At 36.6% G+C, this 21,182-nt stretch overlaps 1 protein-coding gene and 1 pseudogene across 1 annotated transcript; one reads left to right on the top strand and one right to left on the bottom strand.

The window, feature by feature from the left end:
• Positions 1–1,875: 1,875 nt before the first annotated feature.
• LOC133304322 (WAT1-related protein At3g02690, chloroplastic-like) lies at positions 1,876–5,930 on the top strand. Its single transcript, XM_061504333.1, has 7 exons — positions 1,876–2,524; positions 2,611–2,658; positions 3,327–3,449; positions 3,723–3,872; positions 4,550–4,721; positions 4,990–5,050; positions 5,415–5,930. Exons 1-7 carry the CDS (start codon positions 1,916–1,918, stop codon positions 5,515–5,517), a joined length of 1,266 nt encoding a protein of 421 aa, XP_061360317.1. The 5' UTR covers positions 1,876–1,915; the 3' UTR covers positions 5,518–5,930.
• Positions 5,931–6,459: 529 nt separating this feature from the next.
• On the bottom strand, positions 6,460–10,513 carry LOC133304314 (uncharacterized protein At1g65710-like; annotated as a pseudogene).
• Between the last annotated feature and the right edge of the window lie 10,669 nt (positions 10,514–21,182).

Raw genomic sequence — 21,182 nt, 5'->3', positions numbered from 1 at the left:
TACATATAATTTTTTCTAACACATGGGTCCCACGTGTTTTTTATCTCTACAACATGAGAATTGAATTCTCATTTAACACGAAAAAATTAACCCCTATAAATTTTTGGCCCGAATTCAAATTGAAGCCCGGCTCCCGTGACTCTATTCCTTTGCACTAGTATTACTTTTCTTTTCTTTATATCTAAATAGTATCAGTTTTCTATTTCATAGAAAAGTGGCAGTTTAATCTTGAGACAATCGAAAATTTGAAAAATGGGGTTATGTTGTGGGAAGGGAATCCCCAAGCTTATAAACCATTGAAAATGAGTAGCCGTGCATTCAGAACTGTCTTAAGTTTCAAACCGAACCTAAGAAAATATTGGCAATAGTTTTATTTTGTTCTCCCTTCGTATAATATAAACTCTTATCACATTGTTCCTTAAAACGAATCGATATATATTCTACGCAATAAAAGGTCATAGAAGATTCCATGGATGCTTTTTCAGCCCCATACAAATATAACGCGTCTATTCCAAAGAAAAAGTCATAGCTCTGACGTTTGATAAAAACTATTAAAAAGAAAAAAGAAAGGAAAACCACACACAATTAGCCAACACGTGTATTTATTTAATTTTAAATAGTTGCTTTCGAGTTTTGATTTACCTAATAGTGTAGGCCCCGTTATCTAACAGAAGCCATCGTCAACGTACGTATGTGTCTTTTTCTTAAGTGTCAATATTAGCTGCATATCTAAAATCTTATCTTTAAAAAAGAAAATAGTAGTTGGACTAAGTTCCCTTTGGAATTTGTCTTCTCTTATTTTTTTCCTTTTTTTCTTTGCTAAACGCTTCGTTTTGTAAACCTCCTTGTTGACACTAAAAATAACCTACTCAATAACAAAAGTTGGTAAATAGTTAGATATTTTAAATAGGGAAAAATATTTCTCCGACAACTTGAGATAATTTTATCTCTAGTCATCCTAAAACTACGTCTTTTTGTTTATTTATTTTCTTATATTAATTGATTCACATTTGAATGTTTATGATTTTCTTTTTCTCTCTCTTATTTTATTACCATTGATTCATATTTGTACGGTTATGATTTATTAGCCGAAGATAAATTATCTCCGACAGCTTGAAAAACGATAAACCCTTTTAAATATATTGATAGATGTTCGTTTTTTCTCCATATGTATAGAAAAAAACTTTGTTAGTAGAGACAAAATTCAATTTGGTGATCTCTACACCTCAATAGAATTAATCTTTAACTGTCGGTTAGAGGAAATGGATCCTCTCATATGTAATTTAACATGATCATGTCATGTTAGAAGATCTTAAACATTAATAATTAAATCAACGGTGATGATTGTGTAACTTCCTATTATTATATTTTTTTCTCTCCTCTCTTATCACCATTAACTCATCCATGTATGATTATAATTGCCCCACATAATATTGTCATCTTAATTAGCACATGAAAAAATTCACCTCTATCAGAGGATACCATGAGTTCTACTCCAATAATAAAAATAATAATAAATAAGCTAAATGTATTTGTAATGCACACCTTATTCAAGAGTCAAACCTTACTGATTTGGCCCATTTCCTCCACCAAGTCATTTGGATCAGACTCATCCCTAGTTAACTTTGAGCCCAAAACTAACACTTCCTTACAAATTAATTTTTTTTTATAATATATATATTTGCGCTGGGGTTAATTTAATTATTTCCCATTCTTTTAAATTAATATTATTATATAAAAAAATAAATGTACAGAAACGTGTCGTGTGGACACCGATGTATGGTGGAGATTAGCTGACTCAGCAGGTGCAAGTTAGCACTTGGCAGTTTTAAGTTATAACCACCACAATTTTTCTGTTTACTGTTTGGGATACTAAGCACACCACAGTGCAGCTTACCACCCCCTCACTCCTATCATGGCGTGGTGGTGCTCCTCTCCCTCCGCCACCGTCACTGCCACCACCACCACTATCATCAGCCGCCGCCACTGTCTCAGCTCTCACGCTTCACAATTTCGCATCAACCACTTCCCTTCCTCTCCTCACACCGCCACCACTTCATCTTCGCTTCGATTTAGGGTTCCATGCAAAATCAATAACGGTAAAGTGATCGTCAGATGCAACCCCAGCGGCACAGAGCTTGAGTTGCAAGATTCTCCGCCACCTTCCGCCGTAGATTGCGTGGGAACAGGCCAAGACGTGGAGTGCCTCTTCAATATAGAAGAAGAAGAAGGAATCAGAGAAAAAGAAAATGAATCGTCGTCGTCGTCGAGGCTGTGCTTGGCGGAATGGTTGTGGGAATGGAGTGTGTTGGTGTCGCCGTTCTTTTTCTGGGGAACTGCGATGGTGGCGATGAAGGAGGTGCTTCCAAAATGTGGACCGTTCTTCGTTTCAGCGTTTCGTCTCATACCGGCTGGGTTCCTTCTTGTTGGTTTCGCTGCTTCAAGAGGAAGGCCTTTCCCTTCTGGCTTCAACGCCTGGCTTTCCATCTCTCTCTTCGCTCTCGTTGATGCTGCTTGCTTTCAGGTTCATTTCCTTTTCTCCTTTCACTCTCACTGCATCTTTCTCTATACTGAATACAATGCTGATTGGTTTGCTGTGTCATGTAACAGGGTTTTCTTGCTGAAGGCTTGCAGAGGACTTCCGCTGGTTTGGGCAGCGTACGTTGGCAGTTAATTTCTTACTCAATTTATTATTATTATTATTATTATTATTATATATATATATATATATATATATATATATATATATATATATATACACACGAGGCAGGATCCTTTGACACCGGTGTCAAATTTAAAGTTTGACACCTCATCTAAGATCAACAGACTGTTTGTAAGCATGTGACACTATTGATCTTTTTTATCCAACGGCTATCAGATGAGGTGACACTGGTGCCAAAGGATCCTACCTCTCTCTGTATATATATATATATATATATATATATATATCACTCGTTATATGCATGTGTATTTGCTAGAGATAAGGGCAACTTTATGTTATAATATAGTAGGTCTTTCCTTACATTTGCAACAGAATCTGTGACCTTTGAATCACATGACATGACAACAACACTAATTTGCATGCCTCCCCTTCCTTTGCTAGAGACTAGAGTATAATATTTATTTAGTGCACAATGGATGACTCAAGATTAATTTTGAAAATCGGTGAAATTACTCTATAAAAACTGTCTGTTTATCAGTGATACAATAGAATTACAGTTGAAATTTGCTTTGAGAAAACTCTTTGTTGATTCGAATTCTACCCTTCGGAATCTGACAAGAAGAATTGTTGCTTGATTTGATGATCTACATTGGATGTATTGCAGGTTATAATTGATTCACAGCCTTTGACAGTGGCTGTACTTGCAGCTTTGTTATTTGGTGAGTCCATTGGGATTGTTGGAGCTGCTGGGCTTGTGCTTGGCGTCATAGGACTTGTACTACTCGAGGTAAACTTTGGTTCTGCATTTAATTTTAATTTTAACCAGTAAGCAGCAAGTTAGTTATCATACCCTTTTCAGGGTAACGCAAGATTAGCAGTCAAATTCTTATACATCTAATGCAGAAAGATATCAAGGATATGTTTTGCAATAGTTACCATCGTCCAGAAGATACAGTAACCTGGTTTTAGTTTTTTATTTTGAAATATACTATTTCTCTTGGCCTATCAAATACCTTCAATATATTATTTAGTAGTGCAAGCAGTAATGATTTTATTGCAGTTACCAGCCCTATCATTTGATGAAAGCAACTTCTCACTGTGGGGAAGTGGGGAGTGGTGGATGCTTCTTGCAGCTCAGAGCATGGCAGTTGGCACGGTCATGGTTCGGTGGGTCTCCAAGTACTCTGATCCTGTCATGGCAACTGGATGGGTGCGCTTCAAATCTCATTTTAAATCTAGTGTTTGTTAATTTTATATTGATTACCATTGTTAAATACCTATGAAACTCAACTGAATGATTAGCAGCATGTTTGGTTAAGCTTAATTCCAAGAAAATAATCCTTTTTCTTTATTTTTTATTTTTCTTTTAAAAAAGGCTCTCTCTCGAAGCTGAAAAAAGGCTATTTTTAAAAAAAGAAATAAGCTAATCTAAACACGCATTAGTATTTTCAATCTATAAATCAATATAAATTTTATATATTTTTTTCCATGATATTTATCCTTGCACTGTTTTAATGTGTCATCATGTGTGCCTCTTTGCTTTACCAGTTTTAAACCAGACAAAATGGCAATTTTACAAAAGCTCTGAAATTGGATATGCTGGACTCTATTTTATGGCTCATGATTATAGATGCAGTTATATTTATTTCAGCAGATACGTTTGGCATATCATTTATTAGCAGTAAGTTTGTATCGGAAAGTAGTGAAATGGTATTATATAGGTCTACACTCATATCTTATTGATTACTTTATCATAAAAATAAAATCTTAGTTTAAGAAAAGAGGAAAGGGCGGGTGAAAGGAGGAAGCTATATAACAGATGATATCATGGTTTAAGATTTCTTTCGAAGTATAGCCCAAAACTTTACTATCCCGTTTCTGTTGCAGCATATGGTTATTGGTGGTCTCCCTCTTGTGGTATTCTCCATTCTTAACAATGACCCTGCTATAAGTGGGAGTCTTAAAGACTACAGTTCAACTGATGTATTGGCACTCCTCTACACATCCATTTTTGGAAGTGCTATCAGCTATGGTGTGTTCTTTTATAGTGCAACTAAAGGTCTGTTTTTCTCTCCAGCCATGATCTTTCTCTTTCTTTTCCTGGCCAATGTATTTCCTTTTATGATCACTTAATGTATACAAATTTAAGCTTCCATGTTAAATCCAAAATGGTTCATTTCTTCTTCCATATTGTAAGCACTGTGTTATTGATGCATCTTTACCTATAACTTGTACACTTGCAGCTATGAAGTTTCGTTTTGTTTTTCAAAACTAATATTGATCCATAAAAAATACCATATTGATATTGCATTTGTGATGCACTGCAGGTAGCTTGACCAAGCTCAGTTCACTTACTTTTTTGACCCCAATGTTTGCTTCAATTTTTGGGTAAGGCTGCCTAACAATGGGAGAGAGGCAGAGAGGATTTTTATGTACTTTCAGATTTTTTAAATTATGTAGCAGAGAGAACAATAATCAGAAATAACAATCTATGGTGATATAGCTCTCCTTTACGAGTAAAGGTCATTAAGGAGAAAAAAATTACCACCTTTACGATTGGAAGAGAATAACAACCGGGTGGCATCAATTATAATTTATCAGAGTTTTGTGCCCTTAAGATCATAATTTGTTTTTTTGGATACCTTTCCAATAGCATTTCTTCTAATAAATCACAGGTTTTCTTTCAAATTTCAGGTTTATTCATCTTTGTGAGGACCTTTCTATGACTCACATTTCTGCTTTGGCATTTCAGGTTTCTATATCTTGATGAGACCTTCTCACCTGTACAACTTGTTGGGGCCATTGTTACTGTAGCTGCAATATACATGGTGAACTTCAGAAACACGTCAGAATGAATTGTACAGTCAGTTTTTGACTTGTTCTTTCAACCTATTAACCCAAAGGAAAACAATTGTTCGGGGAACTAGATGCTTGCCATGATCTCAAATTGGCAATGCTAGAGGCGAGTTTGGATATGAAGAAAAGATAGTTCAGTGATATACAATCGGGAGCACTTGTGATCATGTTTTATAGCGTAAATACAATTTTGGTTAGTTGTTAATTTAGGCTTCGATCCTCTTCATAGGCAATATATACCAGAAAACCTGGGCTGAACACAAGCCTTATACAGGAATAAATTTTTTCCATAAAGGTTTTCTTTGTTATGTGATGGCATAAGTGTTAAATGATGACTGAATAAGAATGTATAGACTATGATTGGTTTATGGCAAGTTTTGTGTATAGACTATGATTTGCTTTGAAATCCAGAAAACGATATATATCTTCTATAGCATTATGAGAAGAATAAAATATGCAGAAATTAGTATCTGCGGACTGCAATTGGGATGCTGTGGGGCACTGTAGTAATGTAATTAAACTATCGATGTAATTCTTACACTGTTTATTATACATGGTTAAGAAATTTTAATCTGTAGTTAGCTGAATCAATAAAAGGAAAGCCACTCATGTTAATTGAACGATTCAGTAGGACTAAACGAAAGTAACAGCTATAGTAAATATAGCATTGCAGCAATCCACTTAGCTTTTTAAACTAAAATGCGAGAAAAATTGAACCAGCCAGAAGTCGATTGCGAAAATATTTTGAAGAATTGCAATTATTTTAGACAACTTTATTTTCATCACATTCCGTTCTTTTAAGTGGCTGAGTTTATACAAATGGAGCTGAAAGTGACTGATCATCCTGTCTATGCAATTCCTATTTGAAGAAATAAAGAGAGCATAAAGCTAAAAGTGAGAGAGGAAATGGAAAGAAGTGTTCATATGGAACTTAGAATGAGAGCTGGTTGCAAAGTGTGCAACTCCAAATAGAAGAAATGTCAGACAAACTCATGGAGTATTCAGGACACAAGATGAAGGTGATTTCATTTATCACATCCTATGTGGATGCAGCTGCTGTGACAACAGGTATCGCGTGCAGAACTTTATTGGCACCAAGCTTGCCACGCTTTTGATCACACGCTCCTTTTCCTGTTCAATTTCTTCCTGGCTCCTCCATCCACATCACACCTTGCTTCAGATGACACCATCCCTTCCGAGCCTAATGGACTTTTCTGACCCTCCTTTCTGGGGTTGTTCAATCTTGAAGTCTAGCAATCTTTTGAATCAACAGAATTGGGTTCCCATGAAGAATAAGAAATTCCCCAGTGCTGCTGACCACTACTGATAGTGAAGCTGTTGCTTCCTGAAGACTCTTAAGTCCTCCATGTCTACCTCACCAAGTGAACCACCCCTATTAACTGTCACATACTTATGTAAGCTTGGTTCCATCACATCATCAATGACAACTAACTAAGTTTCTATAAATGGGTCCTTGGTATCTGGCACCCTCTTCCCATAATTATTGGTACCCAATGGAACATTATATTCATTCCTACTAGACTGAAAAGCAGGTGGACTTCTCCTGTCCTCTGCACCACAGAAATTTGAGCTGGTATTGTGATGGGCCTATGGCCTGAAAAGAATGAGAGGATTAGTTAGTTAGAGAATTTTCTAGAATGTTTGTAAGGAGGATAGAAAGAGGGAGGTGTGGAGGGAAACGAGAATTGGAAAAAGGATCTCTAGGAATCTCTTGAGGTCTAGGTCTTTGACTTTGAGGGTGAGTTGAAACCTTTGATTTATCTTTTGTATTAGTGTCTTTTTGTTCTTAGTTTATCTTTAGGTTAGTGTGTTGTGAGTTTGTAATTTGGATTTCCGAGTCTGTTGCATTGTGTTCTATTTTACTGTAGTCAATGTTATCAATGGAAGCATTTGTTGTTATGTTTGTTGTTAATTGTTGAGGGTTCCATCAATTTGGTATCAGAGCACTTTCGATCTAGGGGTGCTTCTCTTCTAGAATAAAAAAAAATGGAAAATAGAATGAACAAATTGGAGAGGAGGTTTGATCGTTTGGAAGATAGTATGAATGGAGTTGAAGACTCTATTCGTCAACTGAGAGAGAAGATAATGAAGCTCATTGATCGAGTGGACCCATGGGAAGGGAGATCAGTGACGGAAAATATAGTTGTTGCCCATAGTGGTGATCGTGGAGAGAGAATCCCGCATCCAACAGTGAACCCAAAGGAGGAGGCACCATACTTCACCGGCGATATCCATATGGGTGGATTCTTTAGGTGGAGCATTATCTTAGGGTGAATCAATCCCTGTTGATAAACAAGTGGAGGCAGCTTCAAGTAGGTTTAAGGATAGGGCGAAGTGGTGGTTCCAATGGTGGAAACCAAGAAATCCAACTATCACATGAGAAGTATTTTGCTCGGTAGTCTTGCAAAGGTTCCACAGCTCGGTTCGAGGGAAGCCATTTGAAGCTCTGGTTCAACGAGTGAATGAAAATGAAGAAAGAGAAGAAATCAAAGAAGAGAAAGTTGAAGCCAAAGTAGGAAATGATAAAGAGAAAAAGAAAAAAAAAATGAGGAAGAACTAGAGAAGGGTGAAACGCTAGAAGATGAGGATGAAGGAGAGGTAGAAGAATAAGAAATGACCTTGGGACGAAGCAGATATATCACGGGACGAAACAGAGGTGGGTTTGGAAGTGTCCATGGGTTTTTGGGTCGAACTATTTTAGGAAACAAGGATGTACGTAGTGGGTCACATAGTGGATCAACTAATGGGTGAAATGGGCCTACGCGAACAGAAGGAGGGTCTCAGTCTTACGATGGGGGTACAACGATGATGCAAAACGAGATCGGAACAACGAATGACGGTGACAACAGAGGAGCAAGGTTCAGACATTTGTCGCCGAATTTCGAAAGGCTATCGCAGGAGGAGATGAACGATCGATGATGGCGAAATCTCTGCTTTCGCACCTTGTGTGTCTGAACCAGCAGCTCTTTGCCATGGTTGTGGGTATGGGCAAACTCGAGCTTGAAGATGTGGAAACAGAGGATGGCTTGGCGCTCGGGAAAAACACGAACGATGAAGGAGGGGGACAAGGGTTTGTAGTTGGCAGCACTACAAAAGGGGGAAATGGTGGAGATCGAATAGGGGCGCAATTTCGGCAACTATCACCGAAAAATGTGGCGGACAAGAGGCGGACGAACCTGGTCGGAATGATGTCAAGTAGGTCGCTAAAATTGTTGGGAGCAATGGAAGGTCAAAAAGTCATGGGTTTCATACGGACAGGAGCCTCATATGATTTTCCTATAAGCAACGTCCCACTGTCAGCGACTTCCACCTTGTTGCTTGGTCAAAATTTTTGGCTTTGCACAATAAGAAGAGGAGAGGGAATTCTGGGTTATGAATGGTTGCAAGGGTTAGGAATGATACATGCTAATTTTAAGAAGTTGACATTGAAGGTTGTGTAGCAAATGCATTTTGGGACTACTTTGAGGGACTCAATGATGTCATATAGTACAATATCTAATAAAGGACAGAGCTGGACATGGTGTAAAAGCAGAGAGAAGGTTTATGTGGAGTTAAGTTGTTGCTTACTTAAAGAGGAAGATCAACTCAAAATGCCTTCTAGTTTTATTGAGGGGTTGCAAACAGTCAATGAGGGAATATGGTCAAGATGTTTTAAGGAATAGGACCCAGGTGGATGTCATCTAACATCACTTATCTTCTTCCTTCACCTTGAGGATAAGGTGAGTTTTGGAGGGTGGAATTGATAGGCCTATGGGCCAGAAAAGAATGAGAGGATTAGTTAGTTAGTTAGTTAGTTAGGGAATTTTTTTAGAGTGTTCTATGATAAGGATAAAAAGAAGGGAGGTGTGGAGAGTGGTATTCAAGTATTGAGGGAAATGAGAATTGGGAATTGAGAAAAGGATCTCTAGGAATCTTTTGAGGTCTAGGTCTTTGGCTTTAAGGGTAAGTTGAGACCTTTGGTTTATCTTTTGTATTAGTGTCTTTCTGTTCTTGGTTTATCATTAAGTTAGTGTGTTGTGAGTCTATAATTTGGATTACCGAGTCTATTGCATTGTTCTCTGTTTTACTGTAGTCAATGTTATTAATGGAAGCATTTGTTGTTATGTTTGCTGTTAATTGTTGGGGGGGGGGGTTCCATCATATTGGAGTTGAGATCAGCAACAACTTTAAGGATAGAGAAAGCTTTGGTAACACAAGTTGGGAGAGAAATATAAGGTGTGTTCTTTTGATGGAAGTTCTGGATATCTTCAAGCAATAGTGAAGTGTAGGATTGTGCAGGAATCAATAGAGCTTCAGGGTTGAGATCTAAGTCTCTAGATCTCCTAGAAGATCTGCTTCTTGTTAATGACTGGGGTTTTAGGTTGTCAACCCCAGGTGGTACCACTGTCTTCACAATAATATTATCAGTCGATGAAGACTACACCTTGTCCATGACATCTTCCTCTGGCTGAACCTTTGTCTTGTAATTTACACACATGCCCTTGTCCAATACAGTTCTGCTGGTATTTGGTTTCTGCATTGCATTAACCATATCGATAGGACTAATTACTAAACAAGAAAGGTCAATTCTTTTATGCTGGGAAATATCCTGAACCAAACATTAATGAGTGAATACCTAATTAGCTTATGTTTCAATTTCCTTTTTGGGTTTGTTCTGCACCTTGCTACTGTTATTGTTGGCTGTTGTTTGTCAAAAATAAAGAGTTAGGCTCAACCTCATTTAGTGGGGTTCTTCTATGAAGTGATTTTTCTGCTTTTTTTGAGGAGTTACGACTATGTGAGAGTTGTTGCCGATTCTCACTCAATGCTTTATTTTAGCACTGCTCTTGCAAGGGATTGAGAACATGGTAAGGCTTCACCAACATTTTTCTTAACTGTGATCCTCTTGATGCTTGTGTATGCTGTAGATTCTCCACCACCATTGTTACTTTTATCCATCACAAGGGATGAAACAGTAGCTAGGACAAACACCATTTTTTCAGGCCCTAGAACTGGTGTTGCTATTGTTTCTTGCATTGGAAGGTGTGGTAGTCTTTGATGATCTGCTATCAGGAGATCTACCAACTCTCCTTTCTCTGTTGCTGGAGCGACGCTGCTCCCTTTTCCTGCATGGTATTTGATACAGACCAACCAATTAAATACAAGTTTAATAGCAAGTAACAAGGAAATAGTGATCTGAATGTTCAATTTTCCATATAATCATCAAAGACAATTACAACCAGAGCCAATGTAAGAAAAGAAAAAATTACACAGAACTTAGAAAGGAAAATTAACAAAGCAGAAAATTGAAAGGATAGTTGTGAGATAATTGGAGAGGCCTCACTCTCTCCCATGGTTCCACTTCAACAATATTCCTGATTGATTCCCTCAACTTCTCAAGCACCCATCCTCCCCTCTTAACGTCTTTCTCGTAACTAAGCACCTTCCCCTTCCTGCATTCTGTTAGAGTGTAATTTGGTCACCACACTCACTTGAGCTAACAACATTACGTGGGCCAACACCACCACCAGCACCAATATTCTCCCCAGCACCAATATTAACAGTAATAGTATCCTCCTGTGGGTCAACCTCTGCATTTGAAGCCCAATTTCTCCTATTTTTATCTCTCTTGTATACTTTCCATTGTGGGTTCGTATCAATACTCCCCCCAGATTAAGCACCTTGTGCTCAAGGTGGAAATGGGAAATTGATTTTGAATTATAGAAAAATCTTCCAAAGTGTTCTCAAAAACAGGAAAATTACACCACTTAATCAAAACTTCTGATTTCCCACTACCGAAACGCCTCCACTGAACTAAGGACTCGGGCTCCAATTGTAGCTCCCACTCTTCAGACATAAAAGATGGCGAAGGTTGTTCACTAGGCACTGCAATAACAGCTTGTTTGAGGAGCGACACACGAAACACTGGGTGCACTTTACATTGTGTTGGCCATTGTAATTTGTAGGCAGATTCACGAATTCGCTCCAAAATAGGTTAAAGCCCGTAAAATCATGGACTCAATTTTTCATTCAGCCTCCTAGCAATTGATTTAAGTTTATACGGTTGTAGTTGAAGGTGAACAAAATCACCCACATGAAATTGCACATCTTTTCTCTTCTGGTTTGCATGTTTGGTCATACGGTCCTAGGCTTGTAATAGGTGATATTGCAGCTCATATAAAATGGAATCTCTTTCAGAAAAGAAATGTGAAACTGCATCAATAGCTGAAACAAAACTTGTACATCTGAGCAATGTTGGGGGATTCACACCATAAAGGACTTTGAAAGGGGTTATTCCTGTATAATCCTTGTAGGTAGTGTTATACCAATATTTGGCCCAATGGACCCATTTAGGCCAATGCTTGGGCTATTGGCCACAAAAAACAATGTAGGTACACCTCCTAACACCTATTCACCACTTTAGTTTGTCTATTTATTTGTGAATAATACGCAATACTGTAGTGAAGCTTTGTTCTTGTACTTTTAAAAATCTTCAACCAGAAAGAACTCATAAATAGCATATCCTTGTCAAACACAATAGTCAAGGGAAACCCATGCAACCTTACTAAATCTTTGATAAACAAATCAACCACTTCTTTTGTTGTATTAGGGTGGGTTATTGGGGAAAAATGAGCGTACTTGGACAAACGATCCACCACCACAAATATTGTGTCCACTCCTATGGCCTTGGAAAACCCCCCAATTAAATCCATTGATATCAGCCCATACCTTGGTAGGAATTGGTTGTGGCTACAATAACCCAGCCAGGGTTAAGTTCTGGACCTTGCTCTGTTGGCAAGTGGGGCATGCTGCTACATAATCCTTAATGCATTTTTTCATGCCTTCCTAATACACCAGACTTGCCAACCTCTTGTACATTTGAAAAAAAACTTGAATGCCCTCCTATACACGAGTTATGGAACTCTTCCAAGAGTGGAGAAATAAACTTGGAGGTTTTGGGCAACACCAAGCGATCTTCATAGGGGGTTAATCCCTTTATTGTTCCACCAAGTCCGGAGTGGGTAATGGTTGTTGATAGTGTATGTAAATGTAATAAAGTAGTTTAATGCTTTGTTATATGTATGTGTATGCACTGGGTGTGGCATAGGATAGTATTTCCCTATATTTTGTATGTTGCATGACGATGCATAATTCATACTTGGTAGTTTAGTTGGCCAGTAGGACTATTTGCATCTGAGTATCCTTAGGACAACATGAGAGCTCGAGGGATGTCTCCTGGAGATGTTTGACACATTGCATGGATATGTATTTACTGCATTATTTACGGTTATTGCTATTATACTGTGAGTGAACTATGGGGTGGAGAAATGCTCCAAGGACCCCTGGTTTACTGAGATGTATTCGTATATCTCACCCCGTGTTGTGGGGATCCTTTTTCAGGTACTAATGGTGCAGGAGCCTCTGGTGGCAAGTGGTCATACTTGGACTAGATTGATACATGAGGATGTTGCATTATTTTGGTTATGCATGTCATTTAGTAGTTTCCATGTATTGGATTCACATTTGAAAGCCATTTGATATGTGTACATCGTGTTTTATTTTGATGATTTAGCCTATATTCACCTCCTTTGGTGTCTCTTTTGTTGATGAGAGCCAAGGATTTAATCATAGTGTTTTGTAGCTAAGTCACATGGTTATGTATTAAAGACACTTGGATATTGTTTAATATTGTACTTATTGTATATATGATGGAAGGGCATGGATGCCTATTTGATAAATGTTTGTCTTGAAATAGCTAAGAATCATGTATTGAAGTGGTTGTATAATGTCTATTAGGTGAAAGAAAACCTTTAGGGTTGAGAATCAAAGTAAATTTAAGAATATTATATCTTGTTGTCCATTTTTCATTTCCTATATGATAGATTTGGACCCTTGTGTCTTAATGGAAGTTATAGATCTTTTTCTTAGCTTTCCAACGAGATCCAGATTGCGTCAATCAGATAAGTATAACTCAAGTTATTGGTAAAATACTAAGTCAATGTGAAATATCCAGATCTGTGGCGCTGTGAGCGCCAAAGTTGACGCTGTCAGCACGGGAAGACGCGAAGAAGTCAGTGTTTCCGCGCTACCAGCGCGGGACCCCTGTGCAATTCAGCACCTTTTTCTTCAAAACTTCATAACTTGAGCTACAGTGCTCCAAATTGAGCGCGGTTTAAACCCACGTGTAGCTAACGAAGAAATCTATAGCATATTGGGAGATGAGGACCATAGAATTAGTATAAAATTCCTTAAGTAAATAAAAAGTGGAGGTGTTTAGTGTTGAATAACACTAAAGATGAGTTGTTAAGCCTTGTTGGTCTAAAAGGACTACTTGGCACACTATGGTAGCAACATAGTGTCTAAATACAATTACATTAAGTGTTCCACTCCTAGTTTTAGTTATGATTACAATTATTGGAATTGTTTTAACTACGGAATTGATTTTAAAAAGAAACGTTTATTAACGAAAAGGTAAAAAGTTTATCCATATTATAATTCAATTGTTGTGATTGTAACTGCGCTTAATGCCCTACGTAATGTTAACAAACCGATTCTAGAACAGGGTGTTACATATTAAGAATTTAATTACATTGTTGAAACCAAAAAACAATCAATCAAATTTATTGGTTTATTTTTAATTATAAAATTAAATTTTATTTTATTTAAAATGTCATGCCCATGCCCACGCCCACGCGAACACCCATGCGCCCACTCACCCGCACGCCCACTCGAACGTGCACGCCTACGCCCACGTGCACCGTTGATGTCTGCATTGGAGAAGTTTTGGTTACCATGGCCATTGTTGTTGAAAGAGTTGGTTGTAACAACAGCTTTATCAGTTGTTATTATTGTTATGTAACGTGGCTGAAAAACCTGGAATTATAGGAAAAAACAATTATTAGATACAAGAAACAAATGTTCATAAGGAATTACTCGTAGACAGAAAGTAATTCATTATAGCTTTACTCATTAGAAACATAATAAAAGGCATATAAATTCAAAAGATTCCTATTAAAAGCCCCTTTTTTCCGCATTAATTCACATGCATGGAATAAAAAACATCTCCTGTTGTTGCAAAATTGCTGATCTCCTGTGGTAGAGACAAGATTATGGGCCCCATTGTTTTTAAACAAAATAAAACACCTCCTCGCACAATTTTTGAAATTCTCAGCTGCAATCAATTCTCTCCTCATGCAACAGAAGAAGTGATTTGCCCTAATTCATAAAAGTATAAAGAGTGTTCATGCAGGTTGTAAGAACATCAACTAGAATCTATCATTCACTCACTATGAAAGATTATTTGTTTTGTCCATATGTTGTTAGTGATTAATTTATTGAATCTAGGATATTCAACAACTTTTAACAAGCTAGAATCAGGTAGCAAAATATGAATACTTCTTTTTAGATAATCCAACGATTAATAAGATCTAAACCTAACATAAACCAAAAACTAACTACAAACTAGACAAACAATAGGATTTAATGGTAGAGTAAGGAAAAGAGAACTTATACACGACAAACACCCAACAAGAAACATAGGGAGAGAAAACTGAACCCTACAAAGCACATGCTACCAAGAAAGACAAAATTGAAGTCAAAGAAGTATTAGCATACCTCCTTATCATTTCGATATTTAGCAATATTCGGCGGATTATGTGAACACTGCAACCACAGGAAGATACAATCAGAGTTTTGATATGAAATACTAATAAAGTATTTAAATTAGAACATACATCCATGATAGCTGCTTGAACTTTAGGATTTTGAAATGCCATCGCAACTTCAGGATTGGCCATTATCTTTGAAATGACTTCTTCTGGAGAAGGCCGAATTTGATCTGATTGGAGTAAAAATGTAAAGTGTTCAGCAAAGACAAAATGAGAAAATAGGAAGAAAGATTCATACTTAAGCATTAACAACAGGGAAATGTACAAAGTGATATTATCAAAGACTTAAATCATCATGACTTTTAAAATTCAATAAACAAAACCTAGAGACAAGAAAACTAATGATGTCAGCTAGCATATTATAAAGATAAATCAGTCAGTAAAGACTAGCAAACCATGTCAATGAGTAAAAGAATGTTGATTCACACACCAAATACTAATCTTTATTAAAATTAACTAGAACTATGATGTGTTTTCGAATGAGAATAGGCCTAACAAGTCATATTATTCATCATGTGTAGGGATGTGATGATGTTAGAACATGCATCCTCTACAGGGGAAGGAAAAAAATGAATCATCACCAAAACAATATGATTTCTCTTTTAATGGGACAGGACAAGGCATTTACCAGTTCACTGAAAATTTTTATTCCGAACAAATATCAGTGTCTCACACCAGAAAGCAGAAAAATATTTGCAGGTTGGGTAGTAAACAAATAAGATGGAATCTAACAAAGAAAACAAGCTATGAATAAAGAAAAAGTTATTGGCCCATATATTATGCAACATAAGGAAAAACAAATGATCACTTAACATTGATCTTCATGATAATCATGGTGATCAACTAAGTACGTAGAGATGGAATCGGGAAAACATTATTGTAGCTAACTAAAATTGAGCTATGACAAAGCAATCATTTGCTTAATTAATCAAGCTCTCAAAGAAAACAATGTCTGAAAAAATGTGAGGCATACCAATAAAAACTTACCAAATTGTTGCTTAACTTCAGGACTGTTAAGGTCAAAAAAATTTAATGTGTCCATCATTCGGTTGTCCCATTCATTGCTTCCACTCATGTTGTTGCTGAAATCAAACATGAAGAAGAAAAGAGTTAGAATATTTGAATCTTTACACACTAGAGATGATTGTACACTATGATGCACCCATACTTCAAAAACCCTGATGTATCGTGTCCGACACTCGAACACGCATTGCAAAAGATTCAAAAAAAGGGTTCAAAGTTTGCATTGCGTTGCAATTTTAGTTATAACTATTAGATTCGTTGGACTACGATTATAATTCTATTGAGTTTAATATAAATATTTGGGATGTCCTATGTTGCGTTGCATTTTTAGTTCCAACTATTAGATTCGTTAGGACACATTTTACGATTATCATTTTCTTTGCAAAATTGATAGGTTTTATAAGTTTAGTCTCATTTTTTTTTGTTAAATTATTGAATATTAAATATAATATACACTATATAAATAAAAAATATTATTTAATATCAAAATGTGTTCTAACGTGTCGAAATCTAACATTTTGTAGAATTAATATCTCAGAGTGTTGTGTCTCATATTCTGTATCGGTATCGGTGTAACATAGATTGTACACCATTATATTAACAAAATAATTATAGGTTTATCTAACTGCAGCGGTGCACTGCAACACATAGGATGAAATTTGATAGAGTACTTTAGTTCTCAAGTCAATGCAATGACATGGAATGCAGTCCTTAGTAAACTCGTAACATGTGAGCACTTGTCTAAATCAACAGAAAGCTAAAATATAAATCAATCTAAATAGTGCCACAGGGAGACAGAGACGGAGAAAGAGAAGAAACTTAAGACAACACAACGAATTCTGGAGGTAAGAACAGGCATTTCCCCACATAGGTTGGATGGAATGTTTCCTCCATGACCACCATTTTTCCTAATTCCAAATGGAGGTTTCTAATGGGGTAATGGATAAACAAAGAGAATCAGATTTAATTGTCAGTTCATCAAATTCACTAAATGAGAGGCCAATAACTTGATTGTGAGTGTTGAAAAACATTAGCAAAAGGGCCCACAAAAAGCAGAGGCTAACCACAAACTGTACTTTGAGTGACAAATGAAAACGAATTCTTTTAAGGACGTGGCACTAAGTAACAGGTTCAGAAAAGTATATGCAAGGAAGCAACAAAAAATAATTCCGTAGGATCATTATGAGATTTTGGGACTAGACTGGAATTTCGGGCCTCTCGAATGCCCTGGGTTGTACCTAATTTTGTGGGTTTTTCTTGTCTTTGAGTCTGTCATTTTCTTGTAATCTTTTCTTCAGGCTTGGATGATTTTCTGGGAATTCCATTGTAATATTTGAGCTATATCCAAGTTGGGAATTCAGATTATTAATACTGTTGTTTTTCAATTTAATTTTTGCCTTATTTGTTATTTGATTTTGTGTCAGAAATCCTGAGCTAGTTGCCATACAGGAAAAACGGGATTTGGAGTCGGTTCACTTTGTCCTTAGCTGTGGTTCAAACAGCCGCAATCTATTTCTGGCCAGAAAATAATGTCTTCTAAAGGAGGAAATCATTATCCTGCTTTGTAAAATTTTCCATTCACTAGAAAACTATGGAGTCTTTGATTTTTTCTTTCGACTTATAAATACATAATATCACCATATTTTCTGTTGAGATATATAAAATCATTAATGTATCCTCACCCAATAGCTTAAGCTTTTGGGTTGAATTGGTTCTTTACATGGTATCAGAGTCTCGGTGTACCGGGTTCGATCCTCACTTCCCTCCATTTTCTTTCTAGTGGAATTTCTTTTTTCGCACAGATAAGTGGGCATGTGCATTATCTACCCTTCAAATCCAGTGGGCTCTTCATCTACCCTTCAAATCCAGTGGGCTCTCGTGTGAGAGAGCGTGTTGAGATATATAAAACCATTAATGTATCTTCACCCAACAGCTTAAAATTTTGAGTTGAATTAATTATTTACAGTTGTTTCCTGTTTTCGTGATCTTGTGAAGGAAATGTTGAAGAACAAATGTTTTCAGCATTTCCTCATTAAAATAGAAAATAAAGTAAAAACAAAGTGGCATGTTTGTAACAGTCATGAACCAACTATCTCAAATGCTTAAGGCACATGGATGATTTTATATTGCATTTCTAATATTCCCCTTACCCAAGTGTCATTGGGCTTGAAATGTGGAACTCACCTACGTACCTAGAGCTGAAATTCAACTTTTATTTAAAAAATGGGGGCGAGAAGGATCGAATCTAGACAACTTGGTCATAAAGTTCTAATATCATGATATGGTGAGCACTTTCAATACGACGGGAGTATTGATCACTGTGTGCGATAGGAGATTTTACACTATGTATTTTCGGAAATACACAATGTAAAGTACAAAAGTGGCTTTTTTTCTCTCTCAAGTACAATAAAAGCTGATGTAACACACTCCCATTGGTCCGCTGTATCTACTACTGGAGTACTGTAAATTTTTCCCATATCGTGGACCAACTATCTCACAAAGCTTAAGCAATTAAATAAAGACACATGAATGATTTTATATTACACCTCTAACATGCCCTCTCGTGCAAGAGTCCTTGGGGCTTAAAGTGTGAATAATGCATGGCCCATCTACCTTATGCTGAAATTTGACTTTTATTAAAAGAATGGGAGTAGCAAAGATCGAACCCTAAACCAGTTGCATCATAAAGGCTCTAATACCACATCATGAACCAGCTATCCCTTAAGTTTAAGTTATCAGGTGAAGACATATGAATGTTTTTTATACTACATCTCTAACACTAATAGTGAAAGCATATCAATTGAAAAAATATAAAACAAACCAAAAGCACCCTAGTCTTGGTTGAAATGTGTCAAAAGCTTATGCAGGTAAGCATTTTCCTGAAGCTTATTTTTCCAAATAATTAACATCTGGGTCCATGCTGTATGAGAATGTTGGTGGGATAAAAAGGCTTTGAAGAGACGGAAAAATCCACAATGTTATCGAGTGCATCCCTAGTTCATTTTTACTAGGATACGTAGCCGGATTCTGGAGTCCTAGAAATTTGCACATAATCCGTCTACGTATCCTAATAAAAATGACGTAGGGATGCACTGAAGTTTTGTTCCAGGAGAGACAGTATGACGAACTTACAACATTTCTTCAAGTTGTTGACGGTACCGCGGATTCTGCAGCATCCCTATTTAGAAGCAGCAACAGCACAGCAATTATTTCCCATTGGCCAATCATAATAAGATGTCATGTAAATTAAGTGCTTCAATTATATGGTATTTGTAACAAATAAAAAAATACATCCATATAAAAGTGTTGTATATAGACTATATAGTACATGTAAATAAAAAGTGACAAGAAGCATATTCAGCATTGTGGTTACATATGATTAGCACTGCATCGAACCAGAAGCCAGAAAATTGTTAAAAGTAGAGAATTACATTTGAAGGTAGTAGGGTTCCTCATCTCCTCAGGTAAATAGCTGCAACAGTACCAAAAAATAATTAACTTTCTTTTGGATAATAAGGGAGAAAAGTTTTAAATAATCTAAACAAGCATGTAAATGATATCTGCAAATTTTAATCAAGTAGTAATCACAAGGCACAACACATTGAGCATCAGCTTACTGTAAGACAATAAGAACCAGAGAGAGAATCAAAACTAGCTCTACTCGATGATCAACTATTAAAAGGATATATAGCAGGCAGCAGCAAAACCAGTTACACTTTCTTTTGGGGATATAGGATGTTTATTAGAAAGGAAAGGAAAGAGTATAGAAGCAGAGGTATCACATCCAGTAAAACTTTAGACAAATCCAAACTTCCAAGTAGTTCAATAGGAATAAACAAATCATGGAATTACTTCAAAGTCCAAATCAGAGTATATCACAGGTACTAACGTGCACTACTGTCATCAGCATTTCTAAGATCAGACTGAAATACTAAACACTTCAACCGTTTAAGGAACCTTTTTCAATAATTTAAAACTAGGATCTACTAAAAGCTTAAAAGTTATTCATATTCATACTGACAAAACCAAAATAAAATATTTACTAGAAATGCAAAATCATAATCATTATTAAGATGAAAGGAACTAATATTACGGATAAACCATCTTCTGCACTGTTGGGTCTTCCATCATTTTCTCCAAAGCTTCCACTGATAAGACTAATTTTCCTATCCAAAAATAAACAAGGGCACATTAAGGACATTTGGTCAATCCAAACAGCAGCTCATTAAGGCAACATTGAAAGAACAATTTAAACAAGGTATTTTCATATGCAAATCTAAATCCAGAGATCATAGACGGAAAGAATATTATCTGCAGTATATAATATGTGAGTAAGAAGTGGCTAAAAAAAACAAAATCAAAATACAAGAATCGTATCTCAAAGAACCGATGGAGAGAAAAAGTCACATCTAATCCTCTATCCCTTTTGAAAAATCTCAATCAAACAGAAACCATAAAAAAAAATGAATAAAATAGTAATATAACAATAGCATATTCTACTAATGAACAACAATAAATCTATTCCTAAAGAATTCATAGCCTAAGCCTGAACTTACAGCTTGTACCGCAGGGTACATAAGATGTGTCCCATGAAGGGTGAAATAAATTGATATAGAAGTGCTCATGGTGGCAATAGTAGAGACCAAAATACTAATGAAGCTTCTCATGTATGTAGATCAAGGGGGAGTGTGTGTGAGGCTTAAATGGCTCTGCATGGAGACAGAGTAACAACATAGGAGAGGAGTAGAAGAGTCGATCCCCCCTCCATGTGTGAGGGTCTGAGGAGGGTATTTAGAGAGGAGAGTCCTCTCTAGCATGGGGGAGTGAACTAGTCAGTCTCATGAGCTGTCTCATCAAGCCACATCTTGTCTTGAGACAAGACATGTTGTCCACTATCAGTGTACAGGGGCAGAAAAAAAGAATATCCCAGTGGTGAGCTTCTATGGCTTGCTATGAGTGCCTTCTAGAAGGTT

The sequence above is a fragment of the Gastrolobium bilobum genome, unplaced genomic scaffold (genome assembly GCF_033153095.1).
Source record: "Gastrolobium bilobum isolate Gb01-03AN ecotype WA unplaced genomic scaffold, APGP_CSIRO_Gbil_v1 utg17219, whole genome shotgun sequence".
NCBI lineage: Eukaryota > Viridiplantae > Streptophyta > Magnoliopsida > Fabales > Fabaceae > Gastrolobium > Gastrolobium bilobum.
Note: the sequence above shows the minus strand (reverse complement) of the source record. Positions and strands in the feature narration are given on the sequence as shown.